Here is an 18675-nt window from a genome sequence, read left to right as displayed (position 1 = left end):
TAAAATTAAAAGAAACATCTTTACTGATATCACTGAGTCTCGAGGTGTCTCTTGAGTTTTACAAAGGTCTTATCAGCTAAGAAACGCTCCCTTGTTCTTTCCACAGCACCATAGGTGAGTTGGGGACTGAATTCTGGCCTGTGGTTTACCCACCAACAGACTTGCAGGGCTTAGGTTAACATACAATGCAGGAAAGTGCGGGACAGACACTGCTTGGGAAGAGGGCTGGGACTAGCACTGATTTGGGTTGAGAGTAGGCGCTGGGGAAAGGCGGGGGCTGAGACTGAGGGTAAGATTAAGACTGGGGCTGGGGCTGGTGAATTAAGCCCCCCAGCCTCGGGGTGCTATTACACATCTATAATGAGAAACGGAGAAGAGGGGGGCTTGTCTTTGCACCTCGGCACACCTTAGATTAAATATGCACAATTCCCATGCAAAATGGGCCAGGAACAGCCGGGACCAGCGTTGCTGTCTAATCCCCTGTGCTGGAGTTGTTTCAGCCAGGGTTAACAGGCTCATCAGTCAACACAGGCTGCTTAGCACAGGACATCAAGGCCATTTGCAGGTTTAAGTGTTTGTGATTGCTTCCCTTTCCTGATCCCACCGCCACCCCAACCCCCCGCACACGCTCCCTGTGCTGGCTAGTGAGCATATGAGCCTGCAATAAGACATACACACATATATCACACACGCACGTATATCAACCACGTAATAGCATAGGTAAAGGTGTTGCTTTCACATAAACAATCCCGCTGCTTACCCCGAAAGAAAGAAAGAAAGAAAGATAGATAGATAGATAGATAGATAGATAGATAGATAGATAGATAGATAGATAGATAGATAGATAGATAGATAGATAGATAGATAGATAGATAGATAGATAGATAGATAGATAGATAGATAGATAGGGAATGTTATTAACAATTATAAAATGAGTGTGGAACAAAACAATGGACAATAGAATTCCTCAGGAGAAACAGAACATGGAAAATATAAAAAAAAGGAAGCAAGAAACATTAGTGAATCAAAACATATCTTCTACCTGCTATTAGAAAATGTATTCTTTCGTTTTTTGACGGAAAACACACATGTAAGTCTATGTCTGCTGTCTGCTGCATCCTCAATGTCCGTCCACACCGTAGCTTCATCACAACCCATTTACATTTCACAGCCGGGGTTGACTTCTATCACCAACACACTGCTGTATGAGAGGGCTGTCATGTTCTTCAAGTATGTCTGCGTGTGTGTGTGTGTGTGTGTGTGTGTGTTGTGCATTCAGCTATTTGATAGCACCCGCACGTGCGCACACACACGTGCACACACAACACATAGGTTGTGAAAAAGGCGGTGGGGGGGAGGGAGCGGAAAAAAAGTTGCGGCCAGGTACTGCAGATGAAGAGGATGGAGAAAGAGAGAACAAGTGTGCAAATAAACAAGACAGCAAGGGAAAGAGAGAGTGATGGCAGGAGATAGAGATAGAGATAGGCAGTTATTATACCACACTACGTACAGCATGGTTCAGTGGAGCATATCTGCACAGGGACAGGCGGTCCATTAAAAGCACAGACATCCTTATCCTGCTTGTCTGCCTGCTTTCTCTTACATCCATGTATACATGGAGAGGAAACTCTAAGTAAACCTGAGAGCAATCTTGCTTTTGCCTCAGAATAACCATGATGACAGTGCATTTTATACAGCAGGTATCTTTTACTTCCTGTTTTGGGTGTGCTGTCCTAAAATAACTCCTTTTCTCTATAGACCATATACACACTGTACAAGGATACAATTAATTTCTATTTGGAATGTTTGAGAACTTGTGCACTTGGCTAGATGCATTATGACTGACACCAGTAGTTGCAAATGAAAATGCATCACTACTAAAGCACTATATTGTCCTTCTCGATCTTTATAATGATCCATCTAAACTGCCTAATTTCCTCCTGAAATGTTGTAATTGAGTCTTGCTTAACTGATGTTATAAAGATTGTCTCTACATGAGAGATTTTAGCTGTGTAGCACTGCCACTTTGCTAAATTCTACTAATGTTAACAGCAACACCAATGCTCTGTGGAGTAAACACTAAAAGATTACTTGAAAATAACATAATATAAAAATACTTCTTCCTTTGTTTTTATTTTTGCCTTGCAGACTATAAATTTGCATCAGACTTGCTGTGAAAGGCCTTGATTTACTGGAGGCCTGAAGGTTACGTTCAGGCCTAAAGAAAAAAATCTAAACCTGCCACTGAATCTTTCTCAAGGCAGAAGTTGTGAATATTTTCAATGATAAATTGCCAACACCATGTTATTTATTAGTTTTAAACAGCAGCTTGACACAAATTCATACAATTAAGTTAAAAAAAAATTGGCCTTAAGTGACCCGAGTTAATCCGGTCAAGTCGGGTCCAACAGCTCTGAACATAAATAATAAAGTCTAATGTCATTCATTCTCTTAAGTCACACCAAAATATGATTGCTAATCATTTAATTGAGACTGTCCATTTAATATCATGCTGTGTGCACTCGGCCCTCATCGTTACTCTGTATGCAGGCCTCGCGGTGCAAAATGCCACCGTAATGGAAGCGAAGTGTTGGGTTAATTGATAAATCTGAGGTCCTGAGTAGGAAGGAGTGTGGCAGAGGGAATGTTTTATGGCTGTGCAAATGAAGGGGCTGCAGAGTTTTACACACGCCGTAAAATGGTTATGGAGAATTAGCGTTCTTTCTTTCTCACCGCAGTAACCTGGACACTAATGCAGCAGAGCTGGAGAGATGGATGGACACGATAACATCGGAAATACATACACGGACAGATGCACATAAAAGGTCGACACATATGAGTTCAGGCATTGGCTACCCCAGCCCCACCTAATTCCATTGTCTCTACTTGTGGCCTATTTCAGTTTAGGTATTAATTGCTGATGGATACTGTTCCCATTAAAAATATCCCTCATACATCAGTTGTGTGCATCATGGTGATACATTACGGCTGAAGCCATTAAGAGAGAGCCCGAATGTGTGTGTATGTGTGTAGACACACTTTTTCTGTCCCCGTTGCCTGAAGCTTTGCACCCACAATACAAAAATGACAATAATAAAGCTACACCACAGCAGCTGGGAGGACACTATAGTGCGTGGAGGTGTGTTTGAGTGTGTGATGTTGAGTCGGTAACGAGGACAACATTGGGGCGACATTAAGGTGTACGTGCTGTTGGGCTATTGGCAAGGGTCTGTGTATATGCATGTATTCATGTGCATACACGTGATTGTATATGTCTATGTGCATGTGTTCAGGAAAGCAGGGATGCCTGTGCAAACGTGTGTTCCGGTGTGTACCAGTGTGTGTTGGTTCTGATCAGACGCTAGCTTTTGAAAGTTGTGACGGGCGTCAGTCTAATGCGAGGGGAAGGAAAGGCTCGGAGCGCAGACAGACACAGACGTGACCACTCAGTGTAGTGTACTTGATTAGCACGTAGCCTCCTAATTAGCTATCCTCCATGGTTACAGGCAGTACCGCTGGTGACATGGCTAATAACACAACCACAAAATTAGCATGGACAGAGAGGGCTTTCCCATATCTGCATGAAATTAGTTGTTGCTGGTGCAGAAGCTAAAAAACCTTTGAGAATGTTATCTCACAATGAACATTACAGAGCCGGCTGCATTTAAATTTCAAACTTTAAGAGGTTTGAGCACTGAACGCTCACAAAAACCTAGCCTTTCGAGAGAGATGGGAGAAGTGGACTGAGCTGCAGTAGAAAAACTGAGGTCTATGAAGCTGATCTTTCGTGAGGAACCTGGGAAGTCATGGCAAGGGCACACAGGAGCTGGAGAAAGGGCAACCATTAAAGCCCTTGGCCGAAGCCGTGGTCATTGAGTTCCTGAAGAGGTGGGCACTAGCATCTATGTGATTATGCGAGGATGTATGTGTGTCCTGACAGGCAGGGCTACATTTACATTGATAGATTTTCTCACTGTGACACAGATGTAGAAGGTAAATAAAGTTCCAGGAGTCAGGGGCTATTTCTAGAGTTTGGTTTGGACTGGGGATGCTGTGTGCTGTTCTGCCAAGAGCTGTGATGGTCAAGCCAGAGAGCAGTGTTTGGGAAGTAGAAAAAAAACTGGGCTATGTTAATGATGAGGCTTCAGGCTGTGTAGAGGGCTGAAGCAAGGCTTAGAGTGATGATTACAAGCAGGGCTAGGTAATGTGGCAGAGGCTGGGTGAGAGGGCTGTGGCTGGGGTTGGAAAATAATTAGGAGCATGGCTGGATAACATAGCTAGATAATGTGGCTGGGGGGAGGCTGGCTGGGCACGGTATGAAGATGATGAGTACCAGGGTTGAGCTGTCCACTCCATTGGCCCTCTGAGCTGTGACAAGAAGCTCTGCTGGCTGCTGCTGTAGCTGGGGGTGATGCCAACGATAGGACTAATGCACTAATTACCACAGAGCGAGAGAAGAGAGAGAGAGTAAACAGAGGTAGAGAGGGATGCAGAAAGATGGCGCATCAGACAGAGAGACGAAAGGGGGGAAAATCTGAGATCTGATGAGCTCTGAGTGACAGCGGTATGACACGACTGGGCTGAGAGCAGGCGCCGCTATCTTCATCATCTTCTTCAACAACATCCTACACAGCAGCAATGTTATCACAGAGGGAGGTCAAAGGGAGGTCAGAGGGAGGTGAAAAGGGAGGTCAAGTTTGGCCAAAACAAACGACCGTCTGGATGGTGTGAGTGTGTCTCTATGCACGCATGCATGTGTGCATGTGCTAGCGTGTATGTGTTCGATATTGTTTCGGCAATTTGAAAGCTTTCATTTTGCAGCTTCCATCAGAGAGACAGTTAGATGATAGGGAATATCTATATATGTGCAGACTGCAAACACACACACAGACAAACATTTATATACTCACATAACTTATTGATGCAGGGTTATACTTTTAGACCACTAGTGTTGAGGTAGAGGAATATTTTGAGCACTGACTGTATAAAATATGGACTGAGCTTTCTGGTCTGAGTGCCTTAGACCTGCATTCTTTTAAATGACCAGCAGGGGCCGACTATACTGGTTTCAAAATGAAGTCTGATTGTGTGTAAGTTTATGAGAAAATGACCCTGCTGCTCATTTGATTTGTTACCCTCGTAAACAGTTTACCAATGACTGCATTTTTGAGGTTTACACTTGGTTTCAAGCAATATTATTTGTATCTCAGAGACTACCAACAAGCACACGCAACCCATGAGCATGGAGGGGTGACATGATGACATCACTGCAGCTGTATTTTAGTCAGTGACTAATCCCATAACGTAGACGAACAGTCAGTTACTCACAGGGCATTTATCATATTTTTTCTCAACCAGGAAAGGATTAACTGATGTAGGTGGGACCAACCTAGGGATAGGTGAAATACAACAGTTCTCGATTTGCTCTTTGGGTTTTTTGCAAATGAGCCACGATCTGACTGGATTAATGCTGCAATCCATCGCATCCAATGGAACAGTCATCCAAGTCAGAATTCCAAGTCTGAACATTGGGCAAAATCCACAAAGCCTGGCTTTGTTCACAGACTTGCCATACCAACATCAGTTTGCTGCTGATGTCCATCGACCTCCAACTTGTGATGGATTGCAGCAAGCCGGTCTGAGCTGAAGACACTTTTTTTCTGCAGTAACGATGCAACTGCTTTCTTGCAGGGATAGATGTAGTCTTTCCCTCTCTAAATACCTTCATGTCATGACATAAAAAATGACCGTTTCAACAAATATGTTCAACAACAACTAAAGTTATGTCAACCTTCTGCATTATGATGTCACTTATTGCTAAAATCTCAGATGAACGGTTGTTCTACAGCTATGTGGACCAGCGGTTTTGATAGTCGACTGCTCGATCATTCTGTGAAACCCTGAATACATCATCGTGCTGTCTAGCCACAAACCAGTTTTTTGTTATTTGTTGCAAATTGGATTCAGTGATGGCTCATGCCTTGACTTATGGCCTGCGTCGGCTTTAGCAAACATCTGTCTGTCTGTGTGTAGGGTTTCTAATTTGAGTGGTGAGCTAAATTATCCCTAATTGTTATATTTAGCAGCGTCAGTGAAAACCTTCATTTGCCACAAATGCTCAAAGACCCTACAAGCTTTCCATCAACACAGTATTCTACGAATAAAGCATACGTTGATGCGCCAAGCAAATCTGATCCCGCTCCCCCAGCCCCTGCTGTCAGCTGCAGGAGACCCCATTCACCCGCCCACTCACTCCCCATACTTATTTATCTCCACTTCCTGAGGCCGTGTTAGTTCATTCCCCTGTCGCTGCTCTCTCCTTCCCTTGCTCCTCTCTCTCTCTTGTTTCACTTCTCGTTTCCAGGCAATTGGGTCTGGGTGCTGGTGGTGGGGGGTAAGAGGTTGGGGTGGAGCTGCTGGGAACTTTGTGTGTGTGTGTGTGTGTGTGTGTGTGTGTGTGTGTGTGTGTGTGTGTGTGTGTGTGTGTGTGTGTGTGCGCGTGTGTGTGTGTGCTGGGAAGTGAGCTAATAAAGGACGGTGATCCATGAAAGGCCTTGAGCAAAGACACAGTCAATTACCTAATGCCTGGACCAGACCGCAGGGCCCACGCACACACATTCTCTCTCTAACAGACTCACATTCACACACACTCACACACCCATGCATGCACCTCATTTACGTATACATGGAGAGGGGGCAGTGGAGGGCATAACTGGGAATTGTGTGCATGTGTGTGGGTGGGTGTGCATATGCGTGTGATGGAGAGCGGCGATTTATTAAATTGCTGTCACTTTTGACAAATTTGCGCAACTCAAGTTGAAAGGGTTAGGCTGCACCGCTTCTCTGTTTTTCCTCTTTTCTTTTAGAGGAGAATAATACCTCTCATGCCGAAACCCAGGCCACCCTTGGATAAACCTGTGCCTGCCATCAGTCTGTAGAGGTTGAAAAGAATCGTCTGACCTGCGTTCAAGTCCAAGCTCTAGACCTGAGTTAAACATTAGTTTGACATTGACTGACTTTGATCATATAGGTTGACCACGGGTTTATAAAAGAACTGTATGATCACTATACAATTATTATAGGATTACTTTAAACCTATAGCAGAGACTAGATGTTCTTTCCCTTTCCCCAAGACAGTGTGGGTTCTCTTTGAACTGTATCCTAACTTCTCATGTACTGTATTTTGATTGTTTGGAAGTCGTTGTTCATCATCTATGTTCAGTACTTGTACAAATCGATGTGGTTGATATATTAGTCAAGGACCTGAATGGTGGCTGGTTGTGTGAGGTTATCACCAGACTGTTGTCTATTTTAATGTAGGTGTTTCCTGTTATTCTGTTTGGTTAACGAAAGGGGAAAAAAGCAGACAGTATAATATTGGTAGAAAACTAAACTGCATGATGATTCTAAATGTCTGTCAAAATGTCAATAAAAAAACAAATAAATACATGGTCTTGTAAGTCTTTGGTGAACAACACATCTGATCGAGGTTTACAACATCTTCATTATCCTGTGTAACACACAAGGTTTGTATGTGAATGTGATTTAAGTGTGGGTTTTTCTCCTTAATGGATTCTGTGAGTGTGGAGGCCAGAAAAGGAAGCATGGCTAGCCCGATGGCTGGGTGGATGTGTGGTATCCAACAATGACTTTGGTGCATAGTGCATAAATGTAAAATAATGACAATGATGATAAAATTTGTGTTGCTAGTTTTCGACCTACCTCCTCTTGGAGGTAATCTACTGTCTGAAGCTCTTGGCGAAGGCTGGCGGAGCAAAAGAATTGCTGCTGTGGCTCAGATGTTGGAGCATACTTCCTGTTCCTCTGAAACAACAACAATAGGTTATGTGTCATAAAGCTTGTAGTTGAGCTCAGGTTAGTCTAACACACATTTGCAAGTTGTTAAAAAAATAAATGTTGGTCATTTGATTGCAGTGAGACAAAAGACTGGAGAAGGAAAAGGAAAGAAAATTGGGTGGTCTTCTACTGTAGTCAGGGAAATTATTGTGTGAGACAGATCAAACAGAGGGTTAATAACAGTACTTCAAACACACTCACACAACTAAGTAGATTAGCCCGTGAGTGGTAATGAGGTTATAGTCAAGTGTTTTAGCAAAGACACGTACACATACACATGCACGATTCCTAATTAAAACTAATACAAGCCTTGAAATAAAGCAGGGAGAGACTGTTTATAATAAACGCCGGTCTGAAGCAGTCTTCAAATAGTCTCCTGGGATACACCCATTAGTTTTCATAATAAGGATGTGTCCATTTGCTACTTAATGTTGCATGAATCTGCTTGTGACTGTGTTGAGTGCATACAATATACATGTGTTCACTCAAGTATGTGTTCACAAGCATGTATTCCTTGGTGTATATGACAGAAAAAATGACATAATTAGGGAAAACCTATGTGTAACCTTTATGTGTGTGGGTGTGTTTTGCGTATTATTCTCACAGTGTCTCCCTGTAGAGTCTTGCAGACTTGTGTTGTCGTAACTGATTCTGGGCCTCCTCCAGGAGTGTGTGAGAGGTCTGCAGACACAACGTCAGGTCAGGACAATGCACGTGCTGCTCCCACACTTCCCCTGGCTCTATGAACAGACCCTGGAATAACCACAACCGCCACCACACACACAGACACACACACACACACACACACACACACACCAGACACAGATAATGATCACTGTATCTTTCTGTTTCAGACCCCCGCCTCTTTCTTTCTCTGATCCCTCTCCCACAGGTAGTGATGGCTTACTGCTAAAACCAGAGGCCAATCCTCTTCATCTCTCCTCCTGTGACACAGAGGCCGAGAGAGAGGCAGAGAGAGAGAAAAAAGAGGAAGGAGTAAAACCAAGCATGCCTGAGTAAAAGTGAGGGACAGAGAGATGGAAGAGGAGCAACAGAATGAAAACACACACTTACTCCACTGCACATTTGTCTGATTAACCTCAGAGACACTTGTGGTTTAAAAAGGCTTTATCTTCCCCTACTCTCAAAGATAATATCCCTTATTTGCATTTTTCTGCATTTACTGGTTTCGTTTTATCTTTAATTTCTTTGGGATTTGTTTCATGTGCCGAGGCAACATCATCACAGCATTGAGGCCTTCGAAAAAAACACCTTAATAAAACAAAAGTAAATTTCACTGCAAGCAAAATCTGACTTTGTCATCAATGTTGTAAACCAATATCACAGGACAAAGGAAACACTATTAGAGGACAAAGAAGAAAAGAAGAAAAGAAAATGATTTCTTCAAGTCAACAGACGACAACAATGAACAGTTTATCTTATTTACTGATTTTAGCAGTTTCTGATAAGACTGAAGGTCTATAGAACCGAGACATAACATATCTCAGACAACACTGACGACTTCATTTTTGGTTTTAAACTTATCTAGGAATTTGTGTATTAAGAAAAAAATAACAGGACAAAGGAGTGCCATTGTTATCTTTAATTTCTTCTTAAAGTGCTTGAAGTTGCATAAAATGGCCTTTTTTCTCTCTAGCTTTATTCATCCAACTGTTTTTTGGAGCCAGATCTCACAAACAAGTCATATAAACTTAAAACAGCTGTCTGTCAATTTTATTCCTTGTACATCTTCTTGACATTGTGGCTCCTACCCTGGAGTGATGGGGTTCTGGTGTCTACTGACATATCAAAGTTGTGAAGACAAAGAAAATTTGCTTTTAGCAATAAGTTTTCATGCTGTTGCCTGTCTAACTTCACTTCCCCCCCTTACATCCCCCGGAGACTGTATCATGCCTGTCACACAAAAGGAATTGGATACATTTAGATACAATTGTGTTTATTTTACAGGTCAGCTTTTGACATTTCCAAAAGCACAAGCAGTATTTTTCTAATAAGTCGTAGGAGGATGGTGCATTTATTAGTGATACAGAAATTTCATTTTTTAAATCTCAACACTTGTTGTTTATTTATTCTAGTTTTGTTGATTTAGATGCAGAATTAAAAAAAATCTGTCCGTTACAAATACTACACATATATAGCTACAAGATATAGCATGAAACTGTATGTAAGTGCTCTTTACTGAGAGTAGCCTCTAAACTTCGTGCAGCGCAGATTAACTTAAATGTTGTTGCTTTGTTTGAGGTGACCTTCAGTTGTTGTTTGGTGTTAAAAAAAAAGGAGGGAGGATGAGAGGGGAGAGATAGAGGGAGGAACGGGGACCCTGTCCTTGCTCCTATCACCACGGGATCGGTGGCCTGGCCTGACCACTTCCACAGCCAGCACCTCAACCTTATCCATCACCACTAGATAGTTATCACACCAGGGAGGGAGGGGGTGTGGGGTGTAGGCGTGAGTGCAAAAGAAAGAAAGGGGGACTTCCTGCACTAATCACACACACACACACACACACATACGTACACACCCACCAAACAGATAAACACAAGGAGGCAGAAACAAAGAAAGACAGACGTGTATAAATATAGATAAATAATGTGTTCTTCTTTATGTCAGCACCAGGAGACTGTCCTGACACCATAAATGAACTCACCTTAACTACAGCCAGCCGGATGCATGTCTGTGTGCGTGCGCGAGTGTGTGTGTGTGTGTGTGTGTGTGAGAGAGAAGTGCAGCTAATAAAATGAGACGGATCCACGCCTCATTTCTGCTCACTTATGTTAGACATTACTAGAAACTAATAATAGGGAAAGCACTTTGCCATAAAGAGCTACAGAGCGTAAATAACACAAATGGTGAAATGGCTCCTCATCAAATCATCAGCATACACACAATCACATGTGTACATAGACATGTGCACAAAAAGATAAACTGTAGTAAGATACATTCTCAATCAATAGCAGCTGAAAAGTTCAACTGTTGTATTGCTTCAAAGCTCCATTTATAGGTGACATTTTGACTGGTCATTGTTGGAAAACACTGCTGTTACAAATTACATTAATTATGACTCAGTTCTATTTTAGAGTTGCTTGATGACTTGACTTTAACTTGATAACCTGATAATATGTCAAGATTGTGTGCTTCCGTGTTTGTCTTTTTCAAAAACGACAGATGCATATCACATTTTGGGTACTATCATCCAGTGACCCATTATATTTAAAAAATATATTATATAACACACTGAATCTTCAGGACCACAAATATCAAACTAGAGTTCTAAGTTTGGCAATGTAGAAGACAAAATATGTCATATATTCTATATCAAAGAAAATTTACAAATAAATCCTTGCCTGCCTGTCACAGCACAGATATATTGGTTAAACAAGCGACATTGAATTAATGAGGTACAGAAACATTTGATAGTAGCACGTAGCCACACAGTCAGACATATATTCACTGAAAGACAGACACTAAGCGGCTCTGTGCAGTAGCCCCCATGAGAGCTGTCTGCCATGTTTTAATGATGTCATTCTTCTTTAAAAGGAATTTTAAAGGCTCTTTGCTTTCATCAAGAACCATCTCCAATGAGACAAGGAAGGGGTGTTGGGGGCTCTTATAATTAGTAGGATACTTATAAAACACTCGCTTTCACCTTTTTTTAACGCTTTATTTTGCTCATTCTTCCTCTTAATAATCTGTGTCTCTTCTATATTCTGTCTCCAATGTCTGTCATGGTCTCAGCTTTTACCATCTCACCTGTTGTCTCTCGCTGGCAATGGGGGGTAGTATGGGCCTGGAGGAGCACCATGTTCTAGTGGTTTTGCTCCATGGGGATCCGGGAGTCCCAGGGAAACTGGGGGCTGCTGGGCCAGGCATACCCAAGAGACAAGCCCTGCCCCTGGAGGGGGCCTGGTACTTGACCTGCCTCAGCAGTTGTTCCATCTCATGGGGGGCTGGCCTGAAGGGAGAGTTGAAAACCCCTGGGCACTGATGAAAAAAAAAAGAGAGAGAGAGAGAGAGAGAGAGAGAGAGAGAGAGAGAGAGAGAGAGAGAGAGAGAGAGAGAGAGAGAGAGAGAGGTTAACTCTATTATAGAGAAAATGATAGAGAGACAGTATCACTATGAGCAATGTGATATTGTTAGATGCATGTGTGCATTCCTGATTTACTATGAGGATATTACTCTTATTCAACGCTCCAAGTTTTTTCTTTTTTAATATTAGTGTAGTGCAACTGAAGATATCAGGTCAGAGACAGAGAGTGTTGAGAGGATGTTATGCAAGACAGGTGCCCAACAGGATTTAAACCAAGGACGATGCAGATGGATTGTTCGTTAGACTATAATGAAGAGACCAGGATGTCCTAAGTATTTTACTCCCCAAACATTATAATGTATTAAAATCAATTTGGAGTTGGAAAAACCAAAAAGAAGTTTTGTTTATCAGGGAGGACCATCAAATAATAGAAAAACCATCTCCTGGGACAGCTTAAAATTAAACTAATGACGTAATGATGTAATGTGAAACATCAGTTTTGTTAAAAACTTTAAAAGTTTTGGATGGATGGATGGATGGACAAAAAATAAAAAATTAACTTAAAAGACTACAGGGACAACATCGCTGTATCTGTCTTAAATGTGGCATTATACAAGACTTGAATCTTGTTGCTCACTAGAACACATGCACAAATACACACATACAAAACTTTGCCTCCCCTGTTCTGAAGTGGGGTAGAGATTTGCCACAGACGGCCTCAGTAATAATTATTCAAATCACAGTGATCCTTTTGCCTGTGTGTTAATTACCAGACCAAAGCTTTGAGTTGGAGGACTCTGTATCTACTCTATATGCTAATAACACCGCTTGCTATTTAGGCCACTCTAAAAGACTGGGACAACGGAGAGAGAGGAGAGAGAAAGGGCATAAGTGGGAAATTGCTCCAACTATATCGACCCAAACCTCACTCTTTTTAAAATAACATATTAACAGAGTGGTTAATTAGTAAATGTTTCATTATTAGAGCATGAGTACTTTTGATGTAAATGTCAAGTGATTCAGAACGAATAGAGAGAAATGAATTCAACTTCGCTGACCCTGATATCTGTAGACATGGATTGGAGACACGACTGGGTAACGGCAGATATTTAACTGATGAGTCTCTATCTTGATGCAGTTTTTTGTTGCAGCACAAATGTTGACAGTGGTGCTAATGCATTGCCTTTTGTTGGGTCAAAATGGGTCAACCACCTCTTAAAACTAGAGCAGTTTTCATGATTCTAGTTAGCAGAGGCACACACATACATAAAAAAAAACATTTTTAATGTGATTAAGCCAGAGTTACAACTGGTTTAGATTAATGGGGGTTTCTTTCCAATTCTACCTTCCACAGCTACTTGCGGAAAGTTAAAAAAGAGAGGGACCTCAGGCATCATACACCACCAAGAATTCAATTATAAGTTCTCAGTGTATGTAATCATGTTGGCCAGACCATTGCTGTTCATTCGATATTTGTAGTTGCATCATTATTGTGAGCATGTTTACCCAAATAGGACTAATGCAAAACAACATCACAGCAGTAAATGAAATAAACATTGGTAACAGACAATGTCTTTTAATATATAATTAAAAACAAATAGGTACATCCCACTACTATCAATTGTATTTACCTCTTTGTCTTCTAAAATAACTTCTAACTCACTGTTTATTCAAGCATCGACTTAACTTTAACTCAAAAAGGGGACATATTATGTCCTTGAAAGAACATTTTGGGTGCTGTACTCCTCCTACGAATGTAGTGCAGTAATACATCCGTAGGAGGAGTGCAGGACCTAATAAAAGGTCCCAGTTCTTAAAAAATATCACAACAAAATGGCAAAGAAGAAACATTTTTATACTAGATTTACTTGACTATAATTTAAAAAAAAATGTTTTTGTTTGTTGACTGAATAAAATGTACACTCAAAACTGTTTATACAATAGACCACTAAGCAACATCTTATGAAGTTTCTCACTCTATCCCAAAACTAAAAACTAAAACTATCCCAAATTCCTCACTATCATCATTTTCTGTGGATCTAGTGACATTTCTTCAGTGTTCAGTATCAGTCCATAAAATGCATCAGGGATGAGCGTACCCACCTAACTCAAACCGGAAGGGACAGAAGGCTGGGGACACACAAACACACACAGACAAGCGTAATCCTCACCACTCCTAAAGACACACACACATACACACACACTCACATACAAGCCCAAAAGTACCAACCTAGCTACGGGAAGAGCAATGATGTTGACCCTAGGAACACACCATCTCTGTCTCTGTCACAGGGACTTGGGGCCTTTTGGTAAGCTGTGTGTGTGTGAGTATGTGTGTGTGTGTGTGTGTGTGTATGTGTGTGGGCTGGGGTCCGAGAAGTGAGGAAGGATGAACTGTGTGGGAGAGCCATCTATTCACTGCTGACAAGGTCAGAGCTACGAAGGGAAAGAGTCCCCTGCCATATGCAGAGAAAGAGAGAGAGAGATATATAGAGAGAAGGAGATGGACAGAGGGCGGGGAAGAGCACACAAACTTTTCCTCTTGCTTTCTTTGCTTCTTGCTTATTCATAAAATACACAATATAGTTATACATAAAATAATAAAAACAACAACAATATGGGTACACAGCCAATCCAAAGCACCTGAAGAGTCAAACATGATCTGACAAAAAATAAACTCAACAGCGCTCCACCCCACATCACCTTCACAATAAAATATTTGGAAGTTGGGTGAATGTGGGCATCTTTGCCAAACACAAGATACCTGCAGGAAGTAGGTAGTAAGCCAGATGATGACAATGCTGGTCGTACAAGCATGAAGGAGCGGGCTCGAGAGGGAGAGAGAGAGAGAGAGAGAGAGACAGAGAGAGGGGGAGAGAGAGGAGTAGTGGTGCTGAATCAACAGTGACCACTGTGCTTTGTCTTCATTATGATCCCAGTGGGGAGTCACAAAGATACGTAGATGCCACACACACACAAATACGTGCACACCTGTGCCAGGGGAAGCACTAAAATACTCCACTCAGCACATCAGAAGAGCCATGAGGACACGTACTTACTCAGGTACACGCACGCACGCACGCACACGCACGCACGCACACGCACACACACACACGCACACACACACACACACACACACACACACACACACACACACACACACACACACACACACACACACCTCAGCTCCACACAGCCCACCTGTGTTAACGAAGGAAGAAAAGAAAGTAAGATCTTCCCTCTCTTGTCTCTGCAGCCTGTTTCTGGAGGAACTCCCTGTCTGAAACTCTCATTGTCTCTGTGGGTTGCTGCATCTTTAGCTGCGCGGGTGTGTGCGCTAACTTCCGTAGTGCAAAGTTTCTAGTGAGTTGGTGATGTTTCCTGTATTTTATCCTGTATAGGATGTACAGTTCAGACAGACACTAGACAATGACAAATTTGCTATAAGTGTAAATGGGTTAACACTGCGTTATCTGATGTGGCTTCACATTGGAGTATATCGATAACAATACTGATACCAGTATCGAAAATGCCTCAGATACAGCTTCAAATGCTGGAATTGGTATAGGCGACTACATAAGTCTATGCACTGATCCAATCTTGTTATGTTTCAAAGTACTTTAAAAAAGTTATTATACCTATATTATTATATGATTATTACAAAAACCTATTGTAGATATTGATCATAAACTCTGCTCTTTTCAAACTTTTCTTTCAAAAACATCCATGAGTAAATAAAAGTTGTTCTCTTCCCTTACACATTTTGGTTAAAATCAATAAGATACAACACTTCTCCTGTGCTATTTCCAATGTTGAATCTTAAGTTTGAGCAAATAAAATATATTTTTATGAAGTTGGACATCATTCTGGATTAAAATGATGTATAGAGTTACATTTGGAGACCCAGAGCTTTAATGAAGAGTAATGATCAACCAAAGATTAAATAATTCCCTGACAGTTTAATGACATGACTACTTTAAAGTGACACTAAAGAACTATTTTATACAAAATTAAACAAATACAGATATTTTGTAAATATATGATAATAATTATTTAGACATAGGCACAAGCAGAAGTATGATATTTGCACCACAGAGATTAAAGAATCATGAGCTGATCTCCCAGTATCACCCATTACCCGTTCCTTCACATTACAAACCACATTCATCCCACTGCTATCACTGCTGTTACTGCTTTTCACTGGATCGTGAACATAACCATGTTGATGCTACTGTAATGGCACTGATGTGCTGATCCAAGTTATATTTTGCTGATTTTTGTTATAGCTTGAGGTTTGCTTGTTTACGTGCCTAATGTGATATAAGTAGAATGTTTTTATGTAGGAAACAATCTAATATCAGACTCAGAGTTATATTGGTCTAATTGGAGTCATTTCTATGTCAAATGGTGTGAGACTGTGTGTATGTTTATGTTCCTGTAGACCAACCTGCTTTGTACTGATGAGGTGGTGTAAGCGGTGAGCTTGGTGGACTCTGGCTGTCTGCTCTTTCACCATCTCCAGACAGTCTCTCTCTCTCTTCTGGAGTTCCTCGAGTTCATCCAGCTCCCTCCTGCAGTGCACAATTATTTTCATGATTGAAATTTCAAACTTTCATTTAATGAATTTCCGTGATGTGTATTTGAAAGGGATCACAGTCAGTTTATAAATATAATGAATATAGACTGTGCAAGGAATAAAATACTATGATGAAAATTAATTTATTTGCCATTTCCTACGATGCCATTTCATTGCTTAAGTAGTCAAATCAATCTACATCATACAGGTGCAATAGTTCATCATACTCTTTCGCTCATGTACCTTTGCTCAATGACATTGACTGACTGGATACTGCTCCTACATATATAATTTAACTCTATTACTTTCTATAACAGTCATACGAGACTAATGACTTGATGACAGCTTTTCCAGACCATGTTAGGTTACACATTATCCAGAGATTCAGCTAACATTATAGCTGAGCACATAATAAAGAAAAGACTTGTAAACTTCATGTAACTACATTTGTACAAATGTTAGTGGTTATTTGGAGCACAGTCCTCTGTTGTAAAGGCTGACTGTTCCCTGAAGTGTCCTTCAGATGGATAAAAAAAAAAAAAACGCCTAATGATAAGAGAGAGACTGGGACAGACACGGAAAGACAGAGGAGCTGTGGGAGAAAAAAAAAACAGAATGAGTGTGCTTGGACAGAAAAAAGCAAAGTGAGAGCGCAAGAGGCTATAAGTGGGAGGATGATGGATATATTTCATCACCGCAGCCAGGACAGGTCTGTCTGTGACATCTGTTAAGCGAAGCTGGCTAAATGGGATGCATTAAAAGCCCATACACAGCAATTTCATTCTGCAATCACACAGCCTTATTGTTACAAGGGGGTAATAACTTAAAAACGGAATTGGAAACAATTACTAAAACACACATGCCATGATAATGTGGAAACGCGCACACACTCAGAGCTTAGCGCAAAGCTGTAGCTCATCGACAATCCTTTATTTCTTTTCTCTTTTCCTGTCCTCCTTCTCTACTGCCTCTCTCGCTACCCAGCTTCTGTTTTCAATTACAAGCCTCCACAGAGGAATCAGAATATTCATAGTGTGTCTGTAATGTGAGGTTAACACATTCTGCAGCTACTGACATTTAAAAAGAAATCACAACACCGTCTCCGTTGCCTTTGCATTCTCATTCCTTCCTCAGCACCAGATTAAATTACAAAATAAATGAAATATGCAGAGCATTGTGTGTGTGTGAGTGTGTGTGTGTGTGTGTGTGTGTATGTGTATGCGCATGTGTGTGTGTGGTAAGAATGAGAGCAAGTCTAAATGTGTCTGTGTGTATTTATGTAATATAAAGCACAGTAATTTAAGACTTTGTGTAGGGATGTGTGGCTATATGTCTATATGTGCTTGTGTGTGTGTGCACGCATGTGTGTGTGCATGTGTGTGCGCACATATGTGTGTGTGTGTGTGTGTGTGCGCGCGTGAGAGAGGATATAGAGGTTGCTTGGCCCCTATTTGTCCACCTGGCTAACAGGGATATTACTTATTAATGTGAAATATAAAGTTTTGGTTTATTGTGGGACAGTTTGGTTCACAAACCAATCGGTGCATGTGTGTGTTTACAGTGTGTGTGTATAACTGTTCGTTCATGCATTAATAAAACTGACTGCCAATGTTTTCAGGGGTCAGGACCTGTTCTCATATGTCTGTGTGTGTCTGAGCTGCGAGTGTGTATCAGTGTTCATACTATGTGTTCACAGAGTTTTGCTTGTATGTGTGTCCATATGCGTTTTTTTTTTGTGTGTGTATGTGTTTGTGTGTGCACGTGTGTGTGTGTGTGTGTGTGTGTGTCAGGCTGAATGGGTGACCTTTGCTTCCCTGCCCCCAGCCCCAGTGTTATTAATTGCTGTGTAGTGGACAAAAGCCAAACAGATTTGTAACGGCTGAAGGCACCTCGATCTGTGTCGACCCAACCAGCCGCCACAACATACAACCCTCATTAGCCCTGTTCGGCACGCAGCACGTGCACCGTGTGTGTGCGTGTTTGTGTGTGTTTGACAGAGTGAAAGTGAAAGAAAGAAAGAAAGAAAGAAAGAAAGAAAGAAAGAAAGAAAGAAAGAAAGAGTGTGGTAAAACACCAGCTTGTGTGGAATCATCTTGGTTGATTTCTGTAAATAAAATAAAAAAATGTATAGGGAAAAAATATTTGAAGTATCTCCTTGTGACACATACTGTAAAGTGAGTGACACTTAAGGCTG

The 18675-nt window shown here is 41.4% G+C and overlaps 1 protein-coding gene across 2 annotated transcripts in view; it reads right to left on the bottom strand.

Moving 5' to 3' along the window:
• Positions 1–18675, bottom strand: part of spata17 (spermatogenesis associated 17) — a 35373-nt gene that overhangs the window by 6836 nt on the left and 9862 nt on the right. For both annotated transcript variants that reach the window (XM_073465120.1, XM_073465121.1), the window contains exons 6-9: positions 16353–16476; positions 11629–11859; positions 8462–8610; positions 7723–7824 (exon numbers count right to left, since the gene is read on the bottom strand). In XM_073465120.1, coding sequence (XP_073321221.1) covers positions 7740–7824; positions 8462–8610; positions 11629–11859; positions 16353–16476 — 589 coding nt within the window. In that variant the 3' untranslated portion in view covers positions 7723–7739. The remainder of the gene's footprint in view (positions 1–7722; positions 7825–8461; positions 8611–11628; positions 11860–16352; positions 16477–18675) is intronic.

This window comes from Pagrus major, chromosome 4 (assembly GCF_040436345.1).
Source record: "Pagrus major chromosome 4, Pma_NU_1.0".
Lineage (NCBI taxonomy): Eukaryota > Metazoa > Chordata > Actinopteri > Spariformes > Sparidae > Pagrus > Pagrus major.
Note: the sequence above shows the minus strand (reverse complement) of the source record. Positions and strands in the feature narration are given on the sequence as shown.